Source organism: Sardina pilchardus, chromosome 11 (genome assembly GCF_963854185.1).
Source record: "Sardina pilchardus chromosome 11, fSarPil1.1, whole genome shotgun sequence".
Taxonomy (NCBI): Eukaryota; Metazoa; Chordata; class Actinopteri; order Clupeiformes; family Clupeidae; genus Sardina; species Sardina pilchardus.
Genome location: NC_085004.1, coordinates 33164367 through 33190949, shown reverse-complemented (window position 1 = coordinate 33190949; position 26583 = coordinate 33164367). Strand labels below are relative to the sequence as shown.

The window sequence follows — 26583 nt, the reverse complement described above, 5'->3', positions numbered from 1 at the left end:
TATCAGGGTATAATCCTACACTTCAACCAAAGATACCCAAGATAGATTGATTACAAAGCCTCATTTTGCATTCTTTTTCATTTTTGACTAGGTGGCATTAAACGAGTGGTCATGGGATGGGTTAACATGGCCCCTTGGCCCCATGGTTCTTGAGATAGTCACAGAAAACTGTAGAAAACTGTGTCTGGCACAAAAAAAGAGTAGGATCATTATGATACCCTCTGAATGTATGCCAAGTATTTTGTAATTTGGTTCATGGTGGATCATACAATAAATGAATTAATGTGTACATTTAGTGACTGTACACTATGCACACGCAACATATTTAAAGATACATACACACACACACACGCACACACACACACACCTGCATAGATAGATAGATACAGTAGGTAGATAGATAGATAGATAGTCTTTATTGTCCTTTAAGGATATTCTTTTTCACACGTCATTTACATTCCACAAAAAGACAGCAGCATTTGATGTTAACGTCACAGCATTTTACATATAGCATATGACATTTAGCACCCCCTCCTCACCATAGTGCCAGCAAAGGTGGACAGTGCAGACAACAAAACAATAGGGGGATGGATGAGTGTCACAGGAGTTTGTTTAGTGTAGTGATGGCTGAGGGTACAAAACTTTTCTTGAAGTGCGTTTTTTTCCAGTCCAAGACTCTGTATCTGCGGCCAGATGGGAGTAGGGTGAAAAACCGGTGCAGGGGATGGTCAGGGTTGTTTCCTGTGATGCGGGCAAGGCGTGTGATGGCTGTGTCATTTGTATCAGTGAGGCTGGGGGTGGGAAGCTGTATTATCTTGGATGCTAAGTGTGAGATTTTAATGAGCTTGTTCTTGCTGGTGACATTTAGTATGGTGAAGAAACAGGGGGAGCAGTAGAGTAGAAGGGGTTGGATGATGCTTTTGTAGAGTAGCGGAAGAAGGTGGGGGGCATCAGACAGTGATCTTTTTCCAAGCATGAGGACTTACTCTGGGAAACATTTGCCCCTCTCTGGAGTTACACTCTGGGGACATGAACATAGGGGCACGTAAACATGCTCCCAGAGTGTACCATACTATAGCTTCCTGGAAGCTCTAACTGTTGGCTACAGCAACTAGGTTTTTTTCCCCCCCTTACATCTGAATGTAAAGGATGAAGTACACATCTCAACAACCTGGATCATGTTGTCTAGGAAGGGGCATGCCATGGACAAGAGAACATGCATGCTTTTCCTAATCCCATCACGAACAGGCTGTTTGATGGCCTATGCAGGCCTGTCCGTCTGCAGCTCTGACACACACTGAGCACAGATGATCCCAGCCGGAGGCAGGAGGGTGTAGCCAGCTGCCATTCACCTGAAGAATGTGGTTATTTAGTGGAGGAGAGGTAGGGTCAGATGGGCAGGTGCCTCTGTCCTGGCAGGTCCACTTGATGCAGTGGCTGTTATGTCAAAGTAGCTCCACTCAGCTATCAACTCCATAATGCTTAATATGGAATAACCAATCAGCACATATCCCTCCAGGAGGAGCCGTCTCATACAAACACGTACAGCCATTTCTCTCTCAAATGGATACAGAGAACCCCCTGCACTTACTGGTATCTCTGTTTCAGCCATATCTCCTTATATGGCAACACTTCAGGGAAGACTTGTTATATTTTCTTCTTCTTATGCTGTGTTTGCGTGTTCTTATGAAGCACTTCTTACTGTACAGTCAACACCCAATTAGGGACAAGAGTTGCCTATTAGCAATAGCACAACACATCAGTTTTACAACTTTGTATTGGAACTATGGTGATGGTGATTAAGTTCGGCCAAAGCAAGAGCTTACTGCAGCAGCACATTCAGCTCTTGGTTTCTCCCAGGATGCTCTTAACATGCCTGGACATCTCAGGCTGAAGCCACACACCCACTGGCTGCACTCCTCACCTCAGCTGACCACTTCACTCCGCTCTAAGATCTTTGCTTGGAACTGTCAAATTTCCTATATACATGTATATATATATATAATATATAAATAGCAGGGGGTCAGGGGGTTCTCCTCCCCCAGGAACTTTTTAAAATCAATAGATGTGATTTATTCTAGTGCACTCTAACAGGTGGTCTGCTGGAGAAGGGCGATACCTTCCTTCAATCACATAACATATGACTGCACAAGCACACCTGGCTGACCTGAGCATGGCTCCCAGAGTGACAGAAATTGCGCTGCATTTGGGTTCGTTTTGAACACACGGTTTGAATATAGCCTAGGCCTGCTGTTAAGATTTAGTAACGTTACGTTGCTCTCACACACACCAACCTCACATTTCTTGAGAACGTTAATCATGAGTTTCCTGAGAACTTGAATCATCCAAATGAAACACAAGGATCCGGTTACCTGGCTGCCCTGCAACAGGTTACCCCATGTATTGCTTGAGCAACACGATGGTTGTCCTGAAACATTACCCTTACACATTACCTTACCCTGCCATGAATCTGAGTTTGGTCCATGGTTTTGGGGGATATATGTCTTCTTCATCAAGCAGCAACCTCAGACATAATCTTGTGTTCAACATGTCACTTTTTGCATTTCCCGTCTTACAGAGCAAGCATGGTATTAGAAATATTAGATTCTTGGTATTAGACACACAGGAAAACAACCATACCTGTCTCAATGCTAGCTAAGCTATCCTAAAGATCCTAACATACTACAAAACAATGTTAAGGTTAACTTAAAAAGGAGGGGGTGTTTTTTTTAATTAGAATATAGTTCCGGTCCTTGATTATGATGAATCACATTCGATCACGTTGTGAAAAATTCCAGCACAAACATATACACCTTGGCTGCATTTCGCTCTGTATTACTGCCATTATAAACCACCTCCCCCTGGGGAAAAATGAAAGTTGTATCTTGGTGGCCGTTGGGAAAACAGGATACGGTTTATTTTATGGAACCACAAGGAGCCAACACAGAAATAGTTTACTGTGTTGTGTATGTGGATAAATCTTTACCATATGAGGCTTGTGTGCAGGGATGATGGCTTTACATAAACTGGCGGAATTGCCATAACTTTGAACTTGAAATATGCGAGGGCCTCTGAATGATAGAGTTGATGATATAACTATAGGGGTGAATTATAGGTTTAACTTCATTGCCATGTTGAGTGCAAATATGTTGTAATGTTGAGAACCTTTGAGGCTTGGAAATCATTGTTTGAGTCTCCTGTCTCTGGATGGATTTGAATAGAAAAGTTTAAAGGTCACTGACTTCATTTACAGAATAAACAATGCTCTCTCTCTCTCTCTCTCCCTCCCTTTATGTATGTGTGTAACAAAGATGGTGGTGGTGTGTGTAGGCTGGGGTAGATAGATAGATAGATAGATAGATAGATAGAGAGAGTGAAAGAATGACAAATGTAGACCAACAAGGAAGAAGGGAGTATGGAAGTGTAATGCAACATAAAGGTATAAAGGTCAAGGGTAATCAAATGAGCACATTTGCAGAGTTGCCATTTATTAGGACTTCTCTTTCTCTCCACTGGTATCTCTTCTCAGCTTAAACGGCCTGTAATCTCAATAGTATTTTTTTATTATGATGACAAAAGTCTAAATAACTAGTGCAAGAGTTTGTCTTACTTTATAATGGGCTGTATTTGGCCATATTTATGAAAAAGGTCATCTGTGACCCTGTAAAGCGGAACCAGTCGTTTCGGTAAAATTTACTAAATTAATAGTTATTGTGCTCACGTGCCATAAACTAAGCTTTCCAACGAGATGTATATCGAGGGTATTACACAAACTATCGCGAAGATAACCGCATCCAAAGTTGACATGGTTCTCCTGTCATGATATGCCAGAAGAGGAGAAATCACCTTTTTAAGCGGCGCGTGCACAACGGGAATGACAGCAAATGTGTTGAAATGTTTTTACGTGAAATGCGTTCACGATATGAAACTGTAGAATGTATACAGTCGAATTATGCGAAAACGTGAAATTCAACATTTTAACCCGGAAGTTTGTTATTGTTGATTTTCTCAAAATAACGTTGTGCGCAAAACGACTGATTTCGCTTTGAATGGTCACATCTATCCATTGTTGCATTTAAACATAAAGTGGTCAATGATATCCACCTTATGTCAAGCTGCACTATTGCACAGATCTTTGTTGTCATCATCTCTATATTCTCTTTTGACGGTCTGAATGGCCACATTAGATGGAGAATAATTATGCTCCTTGCGGCGCAAAAGAGAAAAGACTGTGTGATTATAGAGTGCAGGGGCCCCATCTGTCAAAATTGTTGGTGTCACATTCCTGAAGTCAACAAAAGAAGAATATGCAAATCCTCAGAGAGGTCACACAGGCTCAAACCTGTCTCAATACTTTGGACAGATGCTTGGCATTTTCTTTTGTGTCAGCAATGAAAAATAACTGAGGCCGTTTCACAGATGCAGTAACATTGAGAAGTCATACATCAATTGTTTATAGAGCATATCAAATTGCATGGCAAAGCAAAAATGCTTGCAGTAGGATGAGCAAAAGTTAATGTCAGTGACATGTATCTACTGAAACACTCTATGGACCATGTCTCCTAGAGAGAGAGATGGCATATCAGACCAAAAGAACACAGATTAATACACAGATTTCCCATTTACCAACAAAACTAGATGCGCGCGCAGCCGAGGGGCAGAAGACGCCGGATGGACGGTCATAACGTTATAAAGTTAACCTAATAACCAGCTGCTGTAAGCTATAATCGGCATTTTTTGTATGCCGCTGTTGTCTAAATGATGATAACATCTCATTTCTGAGTTCTTATTTCAGAGTTTTCATTATTTATAAAACATCGTCTTTTTGGCGGTGTTCATGGTGTCTGGCAAATAAATGCATTACTTTACATTCCTGAACATTCTCTAACCATCGTAATTTCGAATAGTGCTGTTTTCGGCACTAAAATTCATTTGAATCTTTTCACGGAGAGCAGCTGCTTCATGCTGTTCATAATGCTTTCTGCCCCTTGTGTGCGCGCGCATGTTTTCGAGAAATCTATGTATACAGTGAATTTTATTTAGTAATCAGGTCTAGCTTGATTAATTTATTACACTTTGTCTCTTAGTTCCACATTCATCTCAACCCATTAGTGTTGAAAACCAAATTCACGGATCACATTTTGATCATTTACATTTAAATAATTAAAATTATTTTCAAATCATTTAAATCTAAATAACGTATTTGTTGATTACATCTCGACTGAATAACTCACTCACATACATGGTACATCATGACAAAAATGGTAAGATCTTAATTATGTGGTGTTTATGCATGTTGATGGATTTCAGGTCCCCAGCGCAGAGCCCTTTTATGAGATTCTTTTACAGAGGCAGGAGAGTTTTATGGGCAAGCGTGTCTCCAGACCCCTCATCTTAATGACTGCACCGTCTGGCTGCCAGAGCTTCTACCACATAATTATTTACAAAGGCCCGAGCGGTGTGGCAAATGAAAAACAGGTTTGGCATCATTTACTCCGTCTCTCTTGTTTTATGCCATATATCCTCCTCTCCAGCTGTGTTCATACAGCCTACATACTTATCTCACACTGTGGAAAAATGAAATGACTGATAAGAACATTTCTACCTTGATAGACAGCTGTATGGTATTGTACAACAACAGGCATCCATGTAATCTATGTTGTTGGAGTCCATGGTGCAATCTTACTGACAATATACTGATAAATTACACATGGATGTTTCCAGTTCAATTCTGGATAAACACTGATGTAATGTCTTTAGTGTTTTGATTTTGTCGGAAGCCATGAAATGGGCGCTTCCACACAAGGGGTTTTAATGGTCAAGACCATTAACAGGTGGGTGTTGCACGCAGGTGTTGCACCAGGGCTGGCTTATGATGCCTTAGCAGACAAAGCAAAGATGCCACCAACTGTGAAGGACCAAGAGTTTTCAAAACAATGACCTTGGCATGGAGGTGTGGGCAAGATGACCAATTTCAAACCCACGCATGATTTCAGCATCCAAGATACTCAGTGTAGGTCCTTGATTTAGACATTCAAATTGTATTCATGTATTATGTAAGATAACATAATGTAAGAATTCTCCTTTCTCATCAACATACTGGGTGCCTATAGCGCTGTAAGGGTATGCAATAGAAAAATTAGGAGAAGTGTCATGCCCCTACCTGTGACAATAACATTAGGCAGTGACTCCGGTCTAGATTCTGATTTAGATTCATTTACATTAGAATGAACATTTCTTGAGCTACCTCTGTGATATTTGTTTTTATGTGTATCATTCAAATCTAACCTAATTATTATCTAGGGCTTAAACCAATTAAAGGATAAACAAATAAAAAATAGATCAAACAAGAAATGTATAGAAGAGTAAAGAGAGTAAGTAAGCAAGATCACAACCGAAAGGCCTGGACATTCATTGGGAAGTGTTTAGAATTATGTTACCAATAAATGCACAAAGACACAGGAAACGTGAAACTTTGAACTATAAGGCAGAGTTTGTTCTCCTGATGGCTTATTGGTCTCCCCTGGTTTTGCGTGAGCAACAGCAAGATGCTGTGCACCTGAGGAATTCTTGTAATCTTTATCGCTCCCCCTTGTTATGCAATTGGTTGACTTGACTGCATTGACTACACTGAGGACCACATGAAACAGGTCTGTGCTATATTCACCCATTCACATAAACAAGCTGTGTTTAAGCTCTAGGAGGGTCCGTGATTAACAAAGAATGCAGTCATTTCAACACACTCAACCAACAAGCTTAACGCACTATAAAGTCTTAAAAAAAACCCTCTCTCTGACAGGTAATAAGCACCTTTACAAGTATTTTAGGACACTGGAACAGGTCTGTGTATACAATGGAATTGAGTTGTGCTAAATATAATTTGGTTTTACAAAAACTTGTTTGTCATTGAATTGAAGCATCAAATCCCTTTAGACGGTTAAAAATGAATTCATGGATATGGTCAGCACAGTAAACGATGAGCATTGTTCTCAAATGTCTCTCCATTATATGACGATAATTCATTTTTACACACACATACAGCCATATACCCACTCGTTCACAGACACACACCCACCCACACATACACCCACCCACACATCCACCCCCCCCCCCCCCCCCCCACACACACACACACACACTCACACGCCCATACATACACACACACACACACACACACACACACACACACACACACACAAAGTCATGCATTCTCACACCTCTCAATGGGGAAATACCTGCAGGCCATGAAAAGGTATGTCTGCATCCTTTGTAGGTTAAGCACAGGAGGGGGGAGGGGGCAGGAACATGGGAAGTGCATATAAAGCCAGTTGTGGGAGGCTCAACACGACAACAACAACGACAAGTCAACCAGCCTATTCCCAAACCCTCCACACTTAAAGGTGAGCCACTGAACTCTCTCATGAGGGACTCTTTCAATTCTTAGAGTTAGTCTGTTAACTGGAAAGACTCATCCGAATGATGTATTAAAGTAACAGTGTTTTTACTAGCTATCATGTATGCATCTGCATATTCATCTGCATCATTGTCTTGATTTCTTTTGGCTTTAGGAGTTAGAAAAAAGTTTATCTACTTTGTCATGAAATTTCACGTTGTGTAAATTGTAATTGACTAATTGATTTATTGTGGTGTTACTCATTTATTTCCTCATCTACAGACAAACAACACGATGGCAGGTGGGTTCTTTCTCCGTCTTTGTATAAACTAAGTGTTCTTGCTAATGGTAAAATATGTTGTACATCTAATTTATCTTCTGGACCATAATATATTGCTATCAGATAACCATTAAAACATTGCTGCAGGTCTTAGCCAGATCAGAGAGTGCAGACGTCTAACTATTATCACCACCCTCTGTTGACAGATGCTTCCTTCAAGGCAGAGTTCCTGCAGACCCACAACGAGTTGCGGGCCAAGCATGGCGTGCCTGCTCTGACCATGAGTGATGACCTGTGCGCGTCCGCTCAGGCCTGGGCTGACCACCTGGAGAGCATCAACAAGAACAGTAGCATGATGAGCCTCCAGCACAGCGACACCAAGAATGGAGAGAACCTCTACTTCTCCTCCAGCTCCGCACCCATCAAACTGACCGGTATGGCTGCCTGCCATGGCTAACACAGGGCACCAGAGGGGGGCTAAATAGCTCTTGCTTACTGAATTAAATCATTAAAGTAGTCATTAAATGTAAAGTAAATACATTATAAAGTAGTAATTAAATGTAAACTAAAGTAATGAACTTTGAAAAGTGTCTTATAAACTACAGATGGTGACATGGTAAACAAACTATCTGATGACATTCTGTTAATAACAAAGGATGGTTGAGGTTAAGAATAGATTTTAGGTTTGGTTTAAAGTGTTCTTTAGGAATGTGACTGAACCTGCATTTCAAGAAACTTATACTGTATGGCCAAACCCATTATTAATAGGTCATTTATGATATCCCTCTAATTATCTAATTATTGCACTGACAATAAGTGATATTTTCTTTTGTTACTCTGTCTGTCATTTGTTCCTTGGATGTAACTATCTTTAGGAAAAGAGGCAGTTGAGAACTGGTACAGCGAGATCAAGGATTACAATTTTAGCAATCCTGGTTTTGGATCTAACACAGGTAAGCTGAGTGTTACACTATTAAACTTAACCTGATAATTAGAAATTGTATTTTCTACTGTGTACTTGTGTTTCAGAATTTTACAATGCTCATCTTAGTCTAGTTTTGTTCTCACTTATTTCACGGCAGAGAAGAAATGTGAAGAAGTCTTGCTATTTTGTCCTGCTCATGTGGTTATTTGTATTATTCCTTTAAGGACACTTCACCCAAGTTGTGTGGAAGTCTTCGACTGAAGTTGGTGTGGGTATTGCCATGGTTGGAAATGCTGTCTTCGTCGTAGGCCAGTACAGCCCTGCAGGAAACATAAGCAACGAGGGTTACTTTGAGAAGAATGTCCTGCCTGCAGGTAGTTTAACACACACAATTGCCAAGTTTTCAGCTTTAGACCTAGATTTAAGTCCAGCAATATTCTATCTTATTCTATTTGTGATTTAATTATTTCCTGTATTAATGTACGCTATTTTTCATAATCCTTTTCTTTCAGCATAAACCTGCAGGATCCACTCATCCTTCCATTGTGCTCCAAGCCATAGTGATCATGTCCAGTGAAAAATCAATCAATCAATCAATCAATCAATCAATCAATCATCCAACCAACCAACCAACCAACAGTGTCAGGCGAAGTTTCTAAGTCTAGATGCCTAAGCTACAAACAGCTTTTAATAGGGCTGACACACCCATCTCCACTTTGCGTTATTGTTCAATATGCATACGTAATGGTTCTCCATACAGAGAATAGCATTTTTTAATGTCAGACTACTTAGGTACAAAATGCAATCATAAAGATGAAGTATTGTCCTAAAGCGAATGTAAGAACATTGATCAGTAAATATGGCTAGAGCATGTTTTATTACAAAATCTGTCTGTTTTATTTGAACCACAGTGAATGCAGTGTAGAATGTATGTTATTTTGTAGCCTATGACATTTAGAATTTATTCCAAGGACATCTTTAAAGGGGCATTGATTGTATGGTTTTCTCATTTTCTGTGAATAAAAGATTTTATGAAAAAACACAACAAAACAAAAAAAAAAACAAAGCTCCTTATGTGTCAGTTATGCACTTTGTATGCATGCTTATGATTTCAATTTAATAGAAGCCACATGTGCAGTTCAATATGTAAATGCTGTGTACAGCTACACCTACTGTATGTGACAGTCTTGAGTCAGACAGGTTTGATTGATAACACTGCAATGAGAACAAATTAAACATTACTAGAGACATCTACACATCTTTCACTGCACAACTTGAACTGTGTTCTGGAGCATAACATGTAATAGTGTTGTTAGAGAGACAAACAACTTAACGTAGTCTGAGTGAACCATTAACCAGTGAAAGATTAACCAGTTAGCAAAACTGAATTAGCTCTGGAGGTCCATCTGGAAGGGATCCCATTGATGCCAGTTTCCGAACTTCCCATTTTATGACTTCCAGAGATGTAAGCAGCAGTGAAATTCAACATAAATGGGTGCATCGAATTCTTTCCAAGTGGAGCAAACACATATTTCTTGTAAACAAAGTTTTTAAATGCAGTTGTTTACTCAATTACAAAGAAAACACGTTCAAGGGTTTGCCATTTTCTGTTAATTTGTTATATTGAACAAGTTTGAACAGCATACACACAACAGCAATGCTTTGAAACTAAAAAGTATAAAAATGGGGGAATAGAAGGAAATAAAATCACAAAGGGGGTGCACTGTGTATACAATACACAGCAAGCATAGAGTTTTTCATCAAACACGTCTTAAATAATGGAACACCCAATTCTTCTAAACTCAGAGCAAGTTGATCGAGTCAATCAAAGTCAGAACTGAATCCAACCTCTGAGTAGTTTGGAATGCAGCGTGAGATGAATTTAGGGGCTCCATGGTTCTTTCAAATGCAAATTGAGAAGAAGATTGAATAAATACATGATTTGATGCACCTATCATATCTCATTTTATACATCTCATGTTTCCTCTACTATGACAGTCAAGCCTTGACATGCACTACCACATTCACCCCACATCACATTGCAGTTACTGCTACTATCCCCAGTTCTGTCAGGGCCTCTGGCCAACCTGCAGATATGGCGCTTGAACAAGCATGAAACCATATCATTTCAAAATCAGTATAAAAATACAAAACAAACACAATAATGGCAAGGATGCAGTGTTCCTGTTGAGATAGCAGATTTCGAACACAGGCACCAGCTATCCAAAGGGTTTTCTCATCTTACTTCAAACACAATGCAGGTCTTTTATCTTAAAATAACAGCTTCAAACTCATTCTCTGATGCTACACTGAGTTAAAATACAAAGAATGGAGTGAAATCTCTGATACTGCCAATGTGTGCCCAGAATGCTTGATATTAACATTGCTGATTGATGTTTGTTTTTGTTTTACTGAATGGGAACAATTTTAGCACTAAATGGTGGTGAATATTGGTGTCATAAATATCAATATTTCCATTGTGTTTCTTTAATGACTACATTTAACTAAAATATTATACATTTTCTTTCTTTCTTTCTTTCTCTCTCTCTCTCTCTCTCTCTCTCTGTATGCCAATTCCAGATTCTGATTCTAATGTGTCCCTTTGTTGTATGGAGAACATTCTGTACTATGTGTGAGTGCAAAGCACGCAAATTGCTGTTAATTGCAATATAAAGAATGAAAACCCAAACACGAGTGCTTTAAGACACTTTGCCATTTCATCTGCCACTGGAAAATGTTTATTTATTTGCTTCTATAAAATAAAACCATATGGGTAATTCAACCGATCTTGTGATCTTTCACATGCCATTTTGTCTTTGATTTTTATAGTCATCTGGCATTCATATGTCTATGTTGATGGGTACTTTCTGTCATGACATGGGTGAATAGAAAAACTAGGGTGCTTTAGCCCACATTATACATATGTGTCACTTTTCAGAACCAGTGAGGGAACTGGAAGTGGAAGGAAATCATGAAGCTTTCTGCACACTGTTGGAAACATAACATTTGATAGTATATATATATACTGTGTATATATATACATATATATATGATTTTATAAATCCCTGTTAAACCTTATAAATCTGACTGAAGCTCCCGTTCAGTGTCAAATCAAGGTTATACCCACAACATAAACTGTTAATGAGAATGCCTAACTCGTTTTCTAACACTTGTTTAATTCTAGGAATAATGTTATGCAGGTCTCTTTCTCGGCCGTTTAATTCAGGCAGTTCCTAAAAACACAATTATAATTACTCACTGAAAGATGGACAGAGGCTACAGTGCTGACCCGGGCTGCTACACTCTCGTGTGCTAACTGGTCTATCACACTCTATGCTATAGCCCTTGATGAAGTCACGTGAGCTGCAATACAGTTTGGGGACTTATTGGGAACTAGCATCTTTGTGGATATTCGATGATGAAAAAATTAGCATTTATATCTTAATATATACCGCAAAACTCCAAATAATAGCCTGGGCACCCCGGCTTGTATATTTGAGACAGGCGTCTATTTGAGACAGGCCTTTAATTTAGTGTGATTTAGATAGGTTAGTTGAGTATGGCTATGGCTATGGCTATGGTTATTTAGCAGACGCCTTTGTCCAAAGCGACATACAAATAAATAACAATACTAAGTAAATTAACAGTGAACAATTACAAACTAGGGAGAATAGTAATATTATCAGTAAAACAATAATTTTAAGCACTAACCTAATGAGAAATAAAACAGTGAAATATAGTAGAAATATGCAGCAGATGGAAAGCATGACAGCAGGTTTCCACATTATATTAGACATTTAATATTCGAAATGCAAACTAAACAAAGAAAGTTTGTGATAAAATATTTTGTAGAATTTGAAACAAAATGGCATGAATTAAACAATGCAGGCATAGGCTCAATGTCGAAAAAAGTAGGCCTACTGGCCATCCATTTGGAACTGGCTTTCACCTCCACAGTCATGCAATTAGAATTCTAGTGTGTGCAATCTGCACCATATGGCTTAAACAGACGATATGACAGGTAATAAATACAACCCTTTAACCCAAATCTGTATAGCCACACCAGGCGTTTAAAAGAGACATGCGTCTATGGGACTCTGCTATTATTTGAAGTTTTACGGACTGTAGGCCTATGCTCATTTGTACTTAGCCTATGCAGAACTTTTGCAAGATGAAGATCGCACAAATCACCAGACATACCGGTATGTGAGTTAAAGCAATCTTTATTATTTTTCTGTAGCAAAAACCGGTAGAAAACAGCATGTTTCCCCCTTGTTGTTCGAATGATTCCGAAGTTATAGCCTAGCCTACGAGAGGTGTAGTAGGCTATTGTTTAGACATCAGCGCTGCGTGTGTACCCGTGTGTGTGTATGTGTGCCTTATGACATTTGCTGGCCGTTTTAACCTCGTAAACGTAATTTTTCGACAGTTTTTATATGATTCACGTAGGGGGGAGGGCCTAGGAGAATTTGTTTGAGCCGGCGGGAGGCCCTTGGAAAAAAAAATTGACCAGGATTTTCAATTATCGCACCTGTTAAACTCTCACGGGGACGAAGAAATTGGAAATTAAAAAATATGAGCCTGCTATCAAGCTTCGTTTTATGACTTTTATAACGTTTATGAAAGTCTTGTTCCGTATTTAACTGCTCAATGCAAATCTAAAACACACACAAAACACCCTCATAAAACGCTGGTGCAGCGTTTCTCAAACTATGGGTCACGCAAGGTGTAGACAGCTGGTCCACGAGGTATGGAGTGAAATTAGGTCCGGTACTTCACCATGGCTACCATTGAGGACATCGATGTCATCATGTCCTGTACTTTTTTTGTTCAAGTTTCGTTTTAGAACTTTTATAACGTTTATAAAAGTCTTGTTCCGTATTGAACTGATAGGTTACGGAACCAGCTGCATCATAAGACCTGGGCATTCGAGGCTATATCCCCGGATGTCTTGGGGATAGCCCGGGATCTCCGTGCCTTACAAACTGATGAAAATCGCCACAGGTTTTTTTTTTTTATAAGGTTCGAAACTATGCAACGCTTCCTTTCCTTCTCAAAGTAGACTTGTGACCCATGTTATGCATTAGAGGGGTAGTGACAGAAAAGTGTTTTTTTTTTTAAAGTTTAAGAGAAAAAAATACAACTTAGTCTTGTTATGAACAAAAACAAGTTAATTGAGGAATTCATGGAGTGCTGGGTCATGAATATATATATATATTTTTAAAAGAAATTGCTAAGAAACCCTAGCCCTTCAACAAAACTCCATAGAAAATGAATGCGGGTCACTTGTGACCCATGTTATGCATTAGAGGGGGTTTCAATAGCTCATGCATCAAAGGGTTCTGCTCAATGCACACACACACTACAATCTAAAACACACACAAAACCCCCTAATATACACCCTAATAACACGCTAGTGCAGCGTTTCTCAAACTATGGGCTGCGCAACGTGAAGACTGCTGGTCTGCGAGGCATGGAGTGAAATTAGGCCCGGTGCTTCACCTGATGATTTGCAACCACGGACCCACATCAAAAGAAAGCAAACGTTTCTGCAATCGGGAGGAAATGCTGGCTAATTTGATGTGATTAAACAAACATAGAGCCATAAGTGGTGGTATGAACGTCATGGCCGTAACTAAAATGTTGATGAAAATTATCAGAGGGCTCGGAAGAACCCCCCTTGCATTTCGAGGTGCCCAAAATTTCTAGGAATGGCCCTGACCTCTGTATTTTAAAAATCCTGGTTACAGCCCTGTGCACAGCTGTCAGTGCGGCCGCATTTATTAGGCGTCACTATCTGCCCAGCGAACTAAAGCCCAATTGACGGAAATTCTACAATAGATATGAACAACAGGTGGCCGTATACATTGCACATATGCTTCATGTCTGAATGTCCGCTACCGTCAGAAATGCGGTAAGCAATTATTGCAAAATGTGCACAAAACCTGTCTGAAAAGGGCTAATATGTTGAATGTAAATGAGTTTCTTGTGGAGACAAATGGTTGTCTGACACTACTGCTTGTCCAGCTACTAAAGTGGGTGATGGCCATGATGATGAGGTTAATGATGGTCAAAAAGTTACTCAAGAGGCCGTTTTCCACCAAAAGCGAACCTGGTGTTGAACTGGTGCCTTTCGAAAGTCTTTGAACCATGGTGCTATCTAGTGCAGGCGCTCTGAACCTAACCAAGGATGCGTCATCAACATTGTTTCCAAGGGTAATGAGATGCATAAACGGGAGAATGACATGACCCGTTGTCCCATAAAACGGCAGAATCTAGCTGTTTAAAATGCTAGTCAATGTCAACCCGTTCTCATCCCTGGGCGTCATATAAGGCCGTTTTGTCACGTCCTTCGGCGTTTTCTACACACGCATATAGCGCCCTTGCGCGTTAAGAGAACACGCGCATGGCTTTCAATCAACTTAAGTGTAAACCATCCGCGATGGTAGCAGACGCCCTGGGCTTCACCCGTCATTAACGACTGCATAGACGTACGTTTGGAGCAACAACAAGTTATATTTTCTCCATGATGATAGGCTAGCCTACCCAGATAGCAAAACTACACTGGGACGGAACTAGGCCACATCTACCACAACATTCGGCACGGATCTGCATAATGGACCTGATCCGGCGTCCAAACGCACATCGGTCCAAAATTGTTTTGGATCCGTCTACGGATCTGCGGCAGATATGAACTTGCACTCGTCCAGGTCCGTCCCAGATAGCAAAACACACCTACCACGACATCCGGCACGGATCTGAATAGTGGACCTGATCCGGCGTCCAAACGCACATCGGTCCAAAATTGTTTTGGATCCGTTTTACTGATCTGGTGCTAATAAGGGCTAAGATTGCTCCCAACAAACAAGATAACGTCCCGGCGATGATTCAGAGCATTTTAAAGAACGTATTTCTCACCGCGACGTAAAAAGAGGAAAACACTAATTGGCTCGATTATCACCCAACTTACTTTTGTGCCGTGTAGCTTTCCCCACCCCCCCAGTAGGCCTACGTAGTTCTGTCACGGATTACATGGCGTTTGGTGACTATTCATGGGAGTGAAACACCTGTCATCATTGTTAAGCAGACATTGGTCTAGGGTAAAAGTTAGTAAACATTGTTTGAATATGTGATACTAATTTGTCTTACCTGTGAATACGGCTTGTAGAATGATGATCACGTCCAGATGATATACCCCGTTAGGTCTGATACTTTCACGACTACGGTGTATTTTCCCCTTAATAACCTACTAAGTCAATGGTCATATCTAGTAATGTTATTGTTCAAAACATCAGTGGAGTAGGTTAGCCTATAAGCTAAGTCCCAACCACATTGTTTCAAAATTCAAAACTAATATTTGCAATGCATGCTGGGAAGCAAACCTCAACAAAGTAGGCCTACACAAAATATAATTAAAGTTATCAGAGAATGTTTAGGTTATATTTTATATCTAAACCATGAGGTTTATAAAGACATAAAATTGTGATAAGCAGTAGGCCTATCCTTAATTCTTCTGCAAAGTTTTTTATAGTGGTGACCAGTTGGGGATGTTGTGAATGTCTGCCTAAAGTCATATGTAATATGGGACCTGTATTGCAGATCCGTACCACACACAAGAAGCGGACCCGTACCACACATAAGAGGCGGAACCGCATTGCAGATCCGTAGCCTACCACACAATAAGTGGACCCGTACCACACACAAGAAAAGTACCACACACAAAAAAAGTATATATTCTATTCTAAGAGGCCGTACCACACACAAAAAAAGTATATATTCTATTCTAAGAGGCGGAACCGTATTGCAGATCCATACCACACACAATAAGCGGACCCGTACCACACATAAGAGGCGGAACCGTATTGCAGATCCGTACCACACACAATAAGTGAACCCGTACAGGGGTGCGTTTCCCAAAAGCATAGTTGCTAACTAACATAGCAACTAACATAGTTGAAACTATGTAAGTACGACACAGCTGTTTCCCAAAACGTTAGTCTGAACTATGGTGGTGGAACTTACATAGTAGCCTACGATGCATCGTTGACCTACGTGGGTGTTTCCCAAAAGCATAGTAGCAACGAACGTTCGTGACCACCATCGTAAAGTTGTGTAGTTCCAACTTCACCTCTCGACCTGTGGTAAGTTGGCCCTTGTGGTTAGTAAGTACATGACATGCAGCGGACAGATGGACATGTAGCCATCATCGTAGCCAACAATCCCACTAACATTTACTGGTGTAGGATATATTGCCGGAGGCTATACGCGCACAACATTACTGGAGAACATTATGGGGTAGGCCTACAGTGGAAAGTGAAATGTTGTGGAGTTAGCCTACTACACGACAACAGTGAGGTACTGCGACCGCAGTTAACTGTGTTGTTGTTATTCGTGAATTTGTATGTAGCCTAATGCTAATGTGTTAGCAAACACCTTACGTTATCTTTACTGTCTATGGGTGATAGACCTTTCTTTTAGGTCTATGGTGATAGACCTTTTGAATGCTAACGTAAATGTCATGTGAGCCTGTAATTGTTATGAACGGTTACATGCTGCCACTCAGACATGCCACCACTACGACATGCTTCCATTTAGACATGCCTCTATTTCGACATGCTGCTATTTAGACATGCTGCCAATCCGACACATTTTAGTACCCCCATTCCGACAGTTTACAAATCCTATTTTTTTCCAAGTCAATTTAACGGACCCTATGAGCCCGACGGACGCAAAGTGCGTCAAAAAACACACCCATTCTTCTCTGTTACATTGCTCCGCGATTATTAGTCACAACGAGATGAGACCTATATTGCATGAAAGAGCATAACCGGGGTTTTCCAACGAGACTAGACACGTGTCTGTACGATCAAGTATGAAAATAAAATAAAATCATGAATTTAAATCAAAGTATATCATATTTACAGTCTATATTGCTCTGCGTTCACCCACGCAGCCACGGCTCTCGCTTGAATTACTCCGGGACCAGGCATCGCACATACATGACACGCATATCAAATGAAAGAGGAGAAACAGAGCTTTCCATTGATACCAAACACATCGATTATTTTGTGTTATAAAAACAGACGAAGTGACAAACAAATAAGAATGTCATATAGCTTCGGATACCGCTACTTTCGTTTGCTTTACTCGTGAAACTGTGGTCATATATGGCTTGCATGTCAGATGAAAGAGGAGAGCTAGAGCTATCCACTGATACCAAATACAACCTTCTAGGCCATAAAACAGACGAAGTGACAGCAAAATAATGACTTAATTTAGCTCCACTTAGTCCGCGAATAATGAGAACTTGCCATGTACAGAACTGCTTTCACCTCCCCGAATCGCGCACGCAACAGACACATAACCATATCAAGAAGTCTTCACAATGACATTTTAAATGTGAATCTTTATTATTTTACACAATTGGATATAGTTATGACATTAATAGCCTATTAATGACCTCATGTCGGAATGGCACGTTGTTTGAAAAAAAAGTTAAATACCGCCACTGCGACCATGAAAAAAAAATATGTCGGAGTGGTGGGACTTTTTCCCATAAAGAGACATGCCTCCACTACGACAATTGGACGTCCATGTCGGAGTGCTGGTATGTCGGAATGAACGGCGGAGACCGTTATGAACAGTTAACGTTACATTGTAATCGTATGTTAACGTTACATTGTAGTCGTATGTTAAGTGTCTTTGGATGGAGCACATAATAACGGTCTGTGTAATATACATAGTTTGTCTCCTGCTATAAAAACCGTGCAGTGACGTAATGAGTAGTGCGTGAGTCTGGCGTGGCCGTGGTCGCAGGTTCAAAACCCAAGCAATGGCAGCTGGTGGAGTTTGTTTGTGAAGTGATAGTGGTTTATTGGTGTCTTATTATCCACCAAGAGTACTAAGAGTGTAGAAGGTAAACTCTCAATCACTGTAGCCTACGTTTTTGACCTTTGAACATAGGTAAATTATTTTAAATGATTAAATGATGTAGCTACAACATAGGCTATACACAGCTGTCAACTTGAGTAGCCTCTCGCTTGGAGAACTTTAAAGAGCAACTACTTCATTTATACCTATGAGGCTCGTTGGATAAGTGAGCATATTGTGTATAGTTGTGTGTAACAGTTTGCAGTGGTTAGTGTGAAAACATGACATGAATTTCACTAATTTAACTAATTGCTTTTGCTTTGTGACCTATCTATGTATTTTGATGTCATGCCTCATGAGGAACATATGTGAAACAGGGGTCCAAACATGTAAGCAACTATTTCCCGGCATGCTTCCAGGCCATCAGGAAGGTTTGCACTATAGCTGCTGGAATGACCTCTTCCACCAACATCATCATCTGGCAGTGGGACGTCATCCTGAAGGGCCATGCCGTGCAGTAATGGCATAAAACCCACCACTGACTTGGGTGATGTCGTCTGGTGTAGTCGGGAAGGTCATCCTGTCAGTGAGCTGCAACAGGATCTGTGTGACCACTGTCACAGCTCTACTGACTGATGCCTTGCTTAGCCCAAGGCCTTGCCCTAACACCTCCAAAAAGCTGCCAGTAGCATAATGTACATAATGATCAACATGTATTGCACTGTATTGCAATTACCCTTCATTGATTTCACACACCTGTTCTAAAAAGAAAGGCATGACTTGTCATGTCATGTAGTCCATACATTAATGTCTCAGGACTGTGAATGATCATTATGAGCTATATGGAGGAGGCAAGGGGACATCAGAGATGTTTCATTGCAGGATTAACATCATCCATTTCTTAAACACTGTTGTGTTGTTTTCTGGGGGCCCATCTTATGTTGTACTACATTATTCTACTTCAAATATGCAGTATGCAGTATATGCAATATGCAGTATAGTTACATGTCTAGGTTTCAGAATTCAGGACTATTTAGTTAACATGCTTGTGTTATCATAGGAGGTTGATGGAATAAAGTAGGTGTTGAAATGTCAGTCCACCCAGGGAATATAGATATGCTTTACAGTAACAGTAACAGTATAGACTTTGCTACTATCTCAGCAGCAGAAAGGCAACAACAGCAACACATACAGTAACACTGTGTGTGTGTGTGTGTGTGTGTGTGTGTGTGTGTGTGTGTGTGTGGCTATGTTGGTGCAGCTGACACAGCTCCTTCAACGCTTTGAGCAATAGTATGCCTAATATTTGTGATATATTATATCATAACTGAATGAATAATAATCATACAACATTGTGTCTGTTCATTTAAAATACTTGTGTGTGATCACATGCTCAACATTCTACTATATTTATTCTGCTCTACTGCTAATTCACTGCACATATTATTTTCTTTTATATTAGTCTAATCCACCTTCTGTAAACCAACTATATACTGTCTACACTGCACTATATTTCTTGTTCTGTCTATGCAGTATGCACCACCTATACTTTGTCTATGACACTATATTTTCTGCTTTTTCCCCCACTTCTGGTTAGATGCAAACTGCATTTGGTTGTCTTTGTACTTGTGCTCGGCTCAACGACAATAAAATTGAATTGAATCTAATCTAATCCAACCATGGCAGTTTTAATAGAACATAATGTAATTGTTTTAATTTAGCCTAGGCCCTGGACAACAGACCTAGGCTCATGTTGGCCTACAGTATAAGGTAGGTAGTAAGCATATGATTAGGGCTCCAGAGATGGGAGTAAGTCACACATATGCAAGTCTCAAGCAAGTCTCAAGTCTTAACCTTCAAGTCTCAAGCAAGTCCCAAGTCGTTTTTGTGAGGGTCGAGTCAAGTCAAGTCAAGTCATAGCTTAGGTCAAGCAAGTCACAAGTCAAGTCATATAATAAGCTGGAAGACAACCGTCTTAAAACTTGAAGAGACGGCAGCCTACGTTTTATGTAGCCCTCCTTTGCACAAAAGGGCTAACAAATAGAAGAAGGGGATAAAAGGCTAAAGAATAATTATAAATGCTCACTAGGACCAGCAGGATCAGAATTACTAGGAACGACTACAGGGCCTGGTGTACCAAACAATAATTACCAGACAGAGTACTCAACACGGTAGTTTATCATGGGAACAGCAGCAAACCACTTCCTTTTATTTACAACCATTTTTTCGATATGTTGCAAAAGACAAAAGAAAAAGAAGTGCAAGAAGGAATGAACTTGAACAAATACAACTTCTATGTCCACTACTCCTTCAAAAAGGCCTCATTCTCTCATACTGTATGTTGTGTGTGTGTTTGTGTGTGTGTGTGTGTGTGTGTGTGTGTGTGTGTGTGTGTGTGGGAGAGAGAGAGAGAGAGAGAGAGAGAATGTGTGTTTAGCTCATGTTTTCATTGCATAATATTCCATTAATAAATACCATACGGAAATGAAATGGAGACACTTCTATGTTAGGCTATATACTACGATTTACTCTTGAAAGTGGCCCATTTCTCATTTATGTCATACATCTCTCATATACTTTTACATACATTTACATAATAGGGTTTGTGCATGTTGTTTGGCTGTTATACTTTATATAATGATTTAATAAAAATAAAAGCAGCTAGCGCTTGTGAAGTTAAGAGAAACACTCAAGTCTGTTCCGTTTACTCTTTACTTCGTTAACTGGTTTGCATGTACATAACACCAACACATAGCTCAGTCACGGACTAATACACACAACGTCCACTAGGGCACATAACATATCATGTTGTATCTATTTGTGCTATTGCGCACAATCAAATAGATCCCTACAACACATCACCCTTCCTTTTGAGCTAACTCAATACAATAAACTCTAAATAAAGTATTTCTTGAAAGTAAATCTTTTACTGTGACATTTCTGTTTCTTTAACATCTCATGAACATTCAACTTTGTCAAACAAGACTAATGTTTAAACTCTTTGCCTCTAATAAACCTTAGCCTGCTCAAAGGCTATCGAATCCTGTAAGAGAAATGTTATTAAGCTTTCACAAAGTCTTTATATCTCTCAGGAGGCTTGACTACTCGGCCGCTGTGTGTTTTCACCGGTGAAGCCTCAACTGAAAGCTGCTGGTCACTGGAACTCAGGTCGGGTGGAATGTCTCTGTCAGCCTGCACAGGTGTTGGTTGTTCAGGTGCAGAGGTGTCTTCCTCTACTGCTGCAGATGTTCCTTCCACGTCGATCATAGGCATTAGGTGATGTCGGTTGCGACGGAGTACTCCTTTCTCCGTTTGTATGAGGTAAGACCTTGGTGTCTCACACATCTTGAGAACTTTGCCGGACTTCCGCCATCCCTTTTCGCCATCAAGCTTCAAGGCGACTGGGGTGCCAGGACTAAGCTCTGGTAAGTCCTTGACATTGTGTCTTCTGTTGAAGTTTCGCCTGTAGCTCTGTTTTGCTTTGTTGTCTGCCTGCCTCACCTGCTCGAGGTTGGGCCATGATGGCTGCAGGTGTGACTCCAGTGTGGGGATTGTTGTTCTTATCTGCCGACCCATCATCAGCTGGGCTGGACTCACCCCAGTGGCCTGAAGAGGGGTGGCACGGTAGCTCATCAGGGCAGCAAAAGGGTCAGCCTGTTTCAACAGCTTCTTTGCTGTCTGCACAGCTCTTTCTGCTTCGCCATTAGATTGGGGATAGTGGGGACTGGTGGTAACGTGTTGGAAGTCATAGTCTTTTGCGAACTGCTGAAAGGCTCTGCCAGAAAACTGTGGGCCATTATCAGTGATGAGAATATTAGGACAGCCCCATCGTGCAAACATGTTCTTCAGTCTGGAGCGTGTTGTCTCACCTGACAGGTCTGGAAGGTGTGCAATCTCTATATATCTAGAGAAGTAATCGACTGCTACAAGATAATGCTGTTTGTGTAGTTCGCATATATCCGCCCCTACTCTTTCCCATGGGCGACCAGGTAGCGGGGTTGTAATCAGGGGTTCTCTTCTCTGGGTTGGTCTTGATTCTAGACAGTCTTTGCAGCTACTGACTAACTGTTGAATGTCTTTGCCTATGGCAGGCCACCAAACACTCATTTGGGCCCTCTCTCTGCATTTCACAATGCCCTGATGACCACTGTGAATCTTTTGCAGTATGTCAGTACGTAAACTGCTAGGGATAACAATCCTGTCGCCATATAAGACTAACCCCTGGGAGATGGATAAGTGCTGTCTTTCGTTGTGATATGCTTTTACAGCATGGGGCACATCGGAGGCATACTTGGGCCAACCAGTGCGTACATAATGTGTCACCTTTTCCAGGTCTTTGTCCCTCTCGGTCTCCGCTTTCACCCTGTCCAGTTTCGTGTGTGACATGGGCCACGCGCTGCTCACTGCATCTTCATAGGCCTCTACCTCCTGAATCAACTCACAGACCTCTGCAGTGACAACTGGCAGGGGGTGTCTCGAGAGTGCGTCAGCTACAACTAAGTCTTTACCTGGCACATAAACTGCTGTTGGGTTGTAGCGCATCATTCGCATAAGCAGTCTTTGGCATCTGAGTGGAACTGAGTCAAGGTCTTTGGCGTTGATCAATGGGACCAGTGGTTTATGATCGGTTTGGAGAGTGAAGCTCTCAAGACCATACAGGAATCTAGAGAATTTCTCGCATGCCCACACAGCGGCGAGACACTCTTTCTCGATTTGGGCGTAACGTTTCTCTGCATCCGTTAAGACCCTAGAGCAGTAGGCTATCGGCTTTAGCACACCGTTGTGGTTCTGTAAGATAACTCCACCAACACCATAGCTGCTGGCATCCGCACTTACTATGGTGGCTTTTGTTACATCATAAAATGCCAGCACAGGTGCCTCTGTAATTAGGCATTTCACCTTGCTGAAAGCTTCGGCCTGCATAGGACCCCAGGTCCATTCAGTGTCTCTCCTCAACAGTTCATTGAGAGGCCTTGTGACCTCGGACAAGTGTGAAACATACCTGCCCAAGTAATGAACCATGCCAAGCACTCTTCTGAGGTCAGCAACGTTCTCTGGTGGTTCTAGGAGTGTTATGGCTTCAATCTTGGCTTTGTCTGGCCGTATGCCCTCTCTATCAATGACATGTCCTAAGTAACGAAGCTGGCTCTGTCTCAGTAGACATTTTTCACTGTTCAGCTTCAAACCTGCCTCCTCAACTGTTTTCAATGTGCTCTGAAGTCTTTGCTCATGTTCCTCTTGGGTGTTTCCGTAGACGAGGATGTCATCCATGAAGACTGCCACTCCATCTAGGTCCTTCAGGAGCTCCGACATTTCCCTTTGAAAAATTTCGGGAGCGCTAGATATCCCAAATGGGAGTCTACGGAAAAAGTATCTACCAAAAGGCGTTATAAAGGTTGTCAGCTTAGCACTGTCTTCAGCTAAAGGTAGCTGCCAAAAGCCGCTTGCAGCATCAAGGAGTGAAAAAACTTTGGCCTGTGCTAATCTGGGGAGGATGTCGTCGATGGTCGGCAGTACATATTTCTCCCTCTTGACAGCCTTGTTCAGCTGTTTAAGGTCTACACAGATCCTTATCTGATCATTCTTCTTAGGGACTGCAACCATGGGCGCACACCACTCTGTAGGCTCTTTTATTTCTTCAATGACGCCACACTGAATCATTCTCTCTAACTCTGTCTTGACTTTTGATAGCATGGGCACAGAAACACGCCTGGCTGTTGCTACGCTGTATGGAACAGCATTCTCTTTTAAGCTAATTTTTATTGGCTTGATCTTCAACAGGCCTACCTCTGTGGGGGGCGACGACTTCAGTTCTTCCAATCTTTTCACTAAGCCCATTGCCACCGATGCTTCCCGTCCAAGGAGATTGTTCACTGTAGAACCAGTCACCACAAACAACTTGACTTTGAACTGCCTGTTCTTTACTGTCGTTGTGGTTGTGAACTGTCCTCTGCAGTGTAGCTTTCCTCCTGGACTCTCAAGATTTGCATTGACAAGTTTCAGCTGAGGTGTGTTTTTTAGGTTTGAAAAAGTCTTTTCTGAAATGATGCTTATGTCAGCACCTGTATCTATTTTGAACTCCACCTCTGTTCCTTGTAGTGGGAGTGAAATAGTCCATGCATTGTCAGTTTCGTTGTTTTGCCTTGTTTCTCCCAGGAAATGTGTGGCAAAAGCGCCATCTTGTGGTGCACTGACATAATTTACTTCACGAGTGCGACATACTACCGCGAAATGTCCCCTTTTGTTGCATTTCCTACATTCTGCATTTTTAGCCGGACAGTCATCTCTTGCATGGTTTCTGCCACATCTCTTACATTTCCACTCTCTGGTATATTCATTTTGCTGTTGCCTAAAGCCAGTTTGTCCATCTCTGCCACGTTTGGGTTTCTCAGCTGTCTGGTGCTGTTGACGTCTTTGAGCTACTTCATTTAACTGTGCAATGTCGCTAGCCGCCTGCTCACTGACATGCTCTTTCACTTGCTCAGATTGCCTCACAAGCTCGACTGCTTTGTAAAGTGTTAAATCTGGCATCAACTGCAGCTTCTCAGACAGTTTCTTATCCACAATGCCAATCACTAATCTGTCACGTATATTCCCATCTTTTGCAACTCCAAAATCACATGTATCAGCTAGTTCATGGAGGCTACGGATGTATTCCTCTGCCGACTCACCATGTTTCTGTGTGCGTAGATGGAATCGTGCGCGCTCATGGATTACATTTACTTTTGGTACAAAGTAGTTGTCCAACTTTACTAGCATCGTGTCATACGTCTCATTCTCTCCAATATCGAACGTGAACGTTTTATATATTTGTTCTGCTTCTTTTCCAAGTGCATATAGCAAAGTACAGACCTGTACATCTTCTTCCTCTTTGTTAAGTTTAACCGCAATCCTGTAGCGGGAGAAGCGTTGTTTCCATTCTGGCCAGCGCTCTGGATGGCTAAAATCAAAATTTTCTGGAGGATAGAACTTCGCCATTGTTCTGACTTAACTTCAGACTTAACTTCTGACACCATGTGAAGTTAAGAGAAACACTCAAGTCTGTTCCGTTTACTCTTTACTTCGTTAACTGGTTTGCATGTACATAACACCAACACATAGCTCAGTCACGGACTAATACACACAACGTCCACTAGGGCACATAACATATCATGTTGTATCTATTTGTGCTATTGCGCACAATCAAATAGATCCCTACAACACAGCGCTAACAAACTAACAGCTACATTGCTGTGGTAGACCGCGGATGGGCAACTTTCATGACTAAGAGGGCCACAATTTTTTTATCATCACCATCAGAGGGCCAAATGTGGCTGCGCACTTTCGCACATCTGACATGAGAGAAGCTACAAAATAATTCTGAATAAGAATAAAATGTATATATTTCATTTTTTTCATGCATTTTTAATAGGCCTATGCATTCCCTAACGACAAATACAAGGATTTTACAGCCATGAGTGATATTAATTTCAGTGCAAAGGGCTCACATAAATCACCATTCATAGCACAAGACTGAAAACCAGTTAGTGCAACATAGCCTCATATTCAATGCATTTATGCTCCCACTCCATTTTTAAGAATGTATCACATTTCCTAACGTCCATGGTGAGAGTAGCCTACAGATGTGATGTAACATCCATCACATCTGTAGCCTAGCCTACTCTCATCCAACACAAAGAAGTAGCCTACTTGCAGTCATGCATGATTTGTCTCAGCTTCCCCTCGACATTATCGAGAATGTCAACAATTATTGTGCGTCGGGACAAAGACCGTTTCGAAGTTTTTCTCTCCACCAAGGAGGTTATGTTTTTATCGGAGTTTGTTGGTTTGTCTGTATATGTTTGTTTGTTCGCAAGATAACTAAAAAAGTTATGGATGGATGCAAGAGGAGGTGATGTGTTCGCTTGGAGGAGGTTTGCGCACTCTGAGTGATTTTCTAGTAGACTTTCGACTAGCAACTAGCGCTATCTGCCAAGTGAATCAATCTGGCAATTTCAGATAGGCTACCTTATTTCAGTCAAATTGTCTGTTATTTGATAGGCGGGATCAATGTCAAACTGAGTCAACATGTGGTGCAAACGGTAAGCTTTTGTCACGTTTTACTGATGGAGATGG

The 26583-nt window shown here is 41.1% G+C and overlaps 1 protein-coding gene across 1 annotated transcript; it reads left to right on the top strand.

Moving 5' to 3' along the window:
* Window positions 1–7300: 7300 nt before the first annotated feature.
* Window positions 7301–9870, top strand: im:7150988 (Golgi-associated plant pathogenesis-related protein 1). Its single transcript, XM_062549380.1, has 6 exons — window positions 7301–7400; window positions 7676–7694; window positions 7880–8107; window positions 8549–8626; window positions 8823–8972; window positions 9111–9870. The coding sequence occupies exons 2-6, from the start codon at window positions 7688–7690 to the stop codon at window positions 9113–9115; spliced, it is 468 nt and encodes a 155-aa protein (XP_062405364.1). The 5' UTR covers window positions 7301–7400; window positions 7676–7687; the 3' UTR covers window positions 9116–9870.
* Window positions 9871–26583: the final 16713 nt, after the last annotated feature.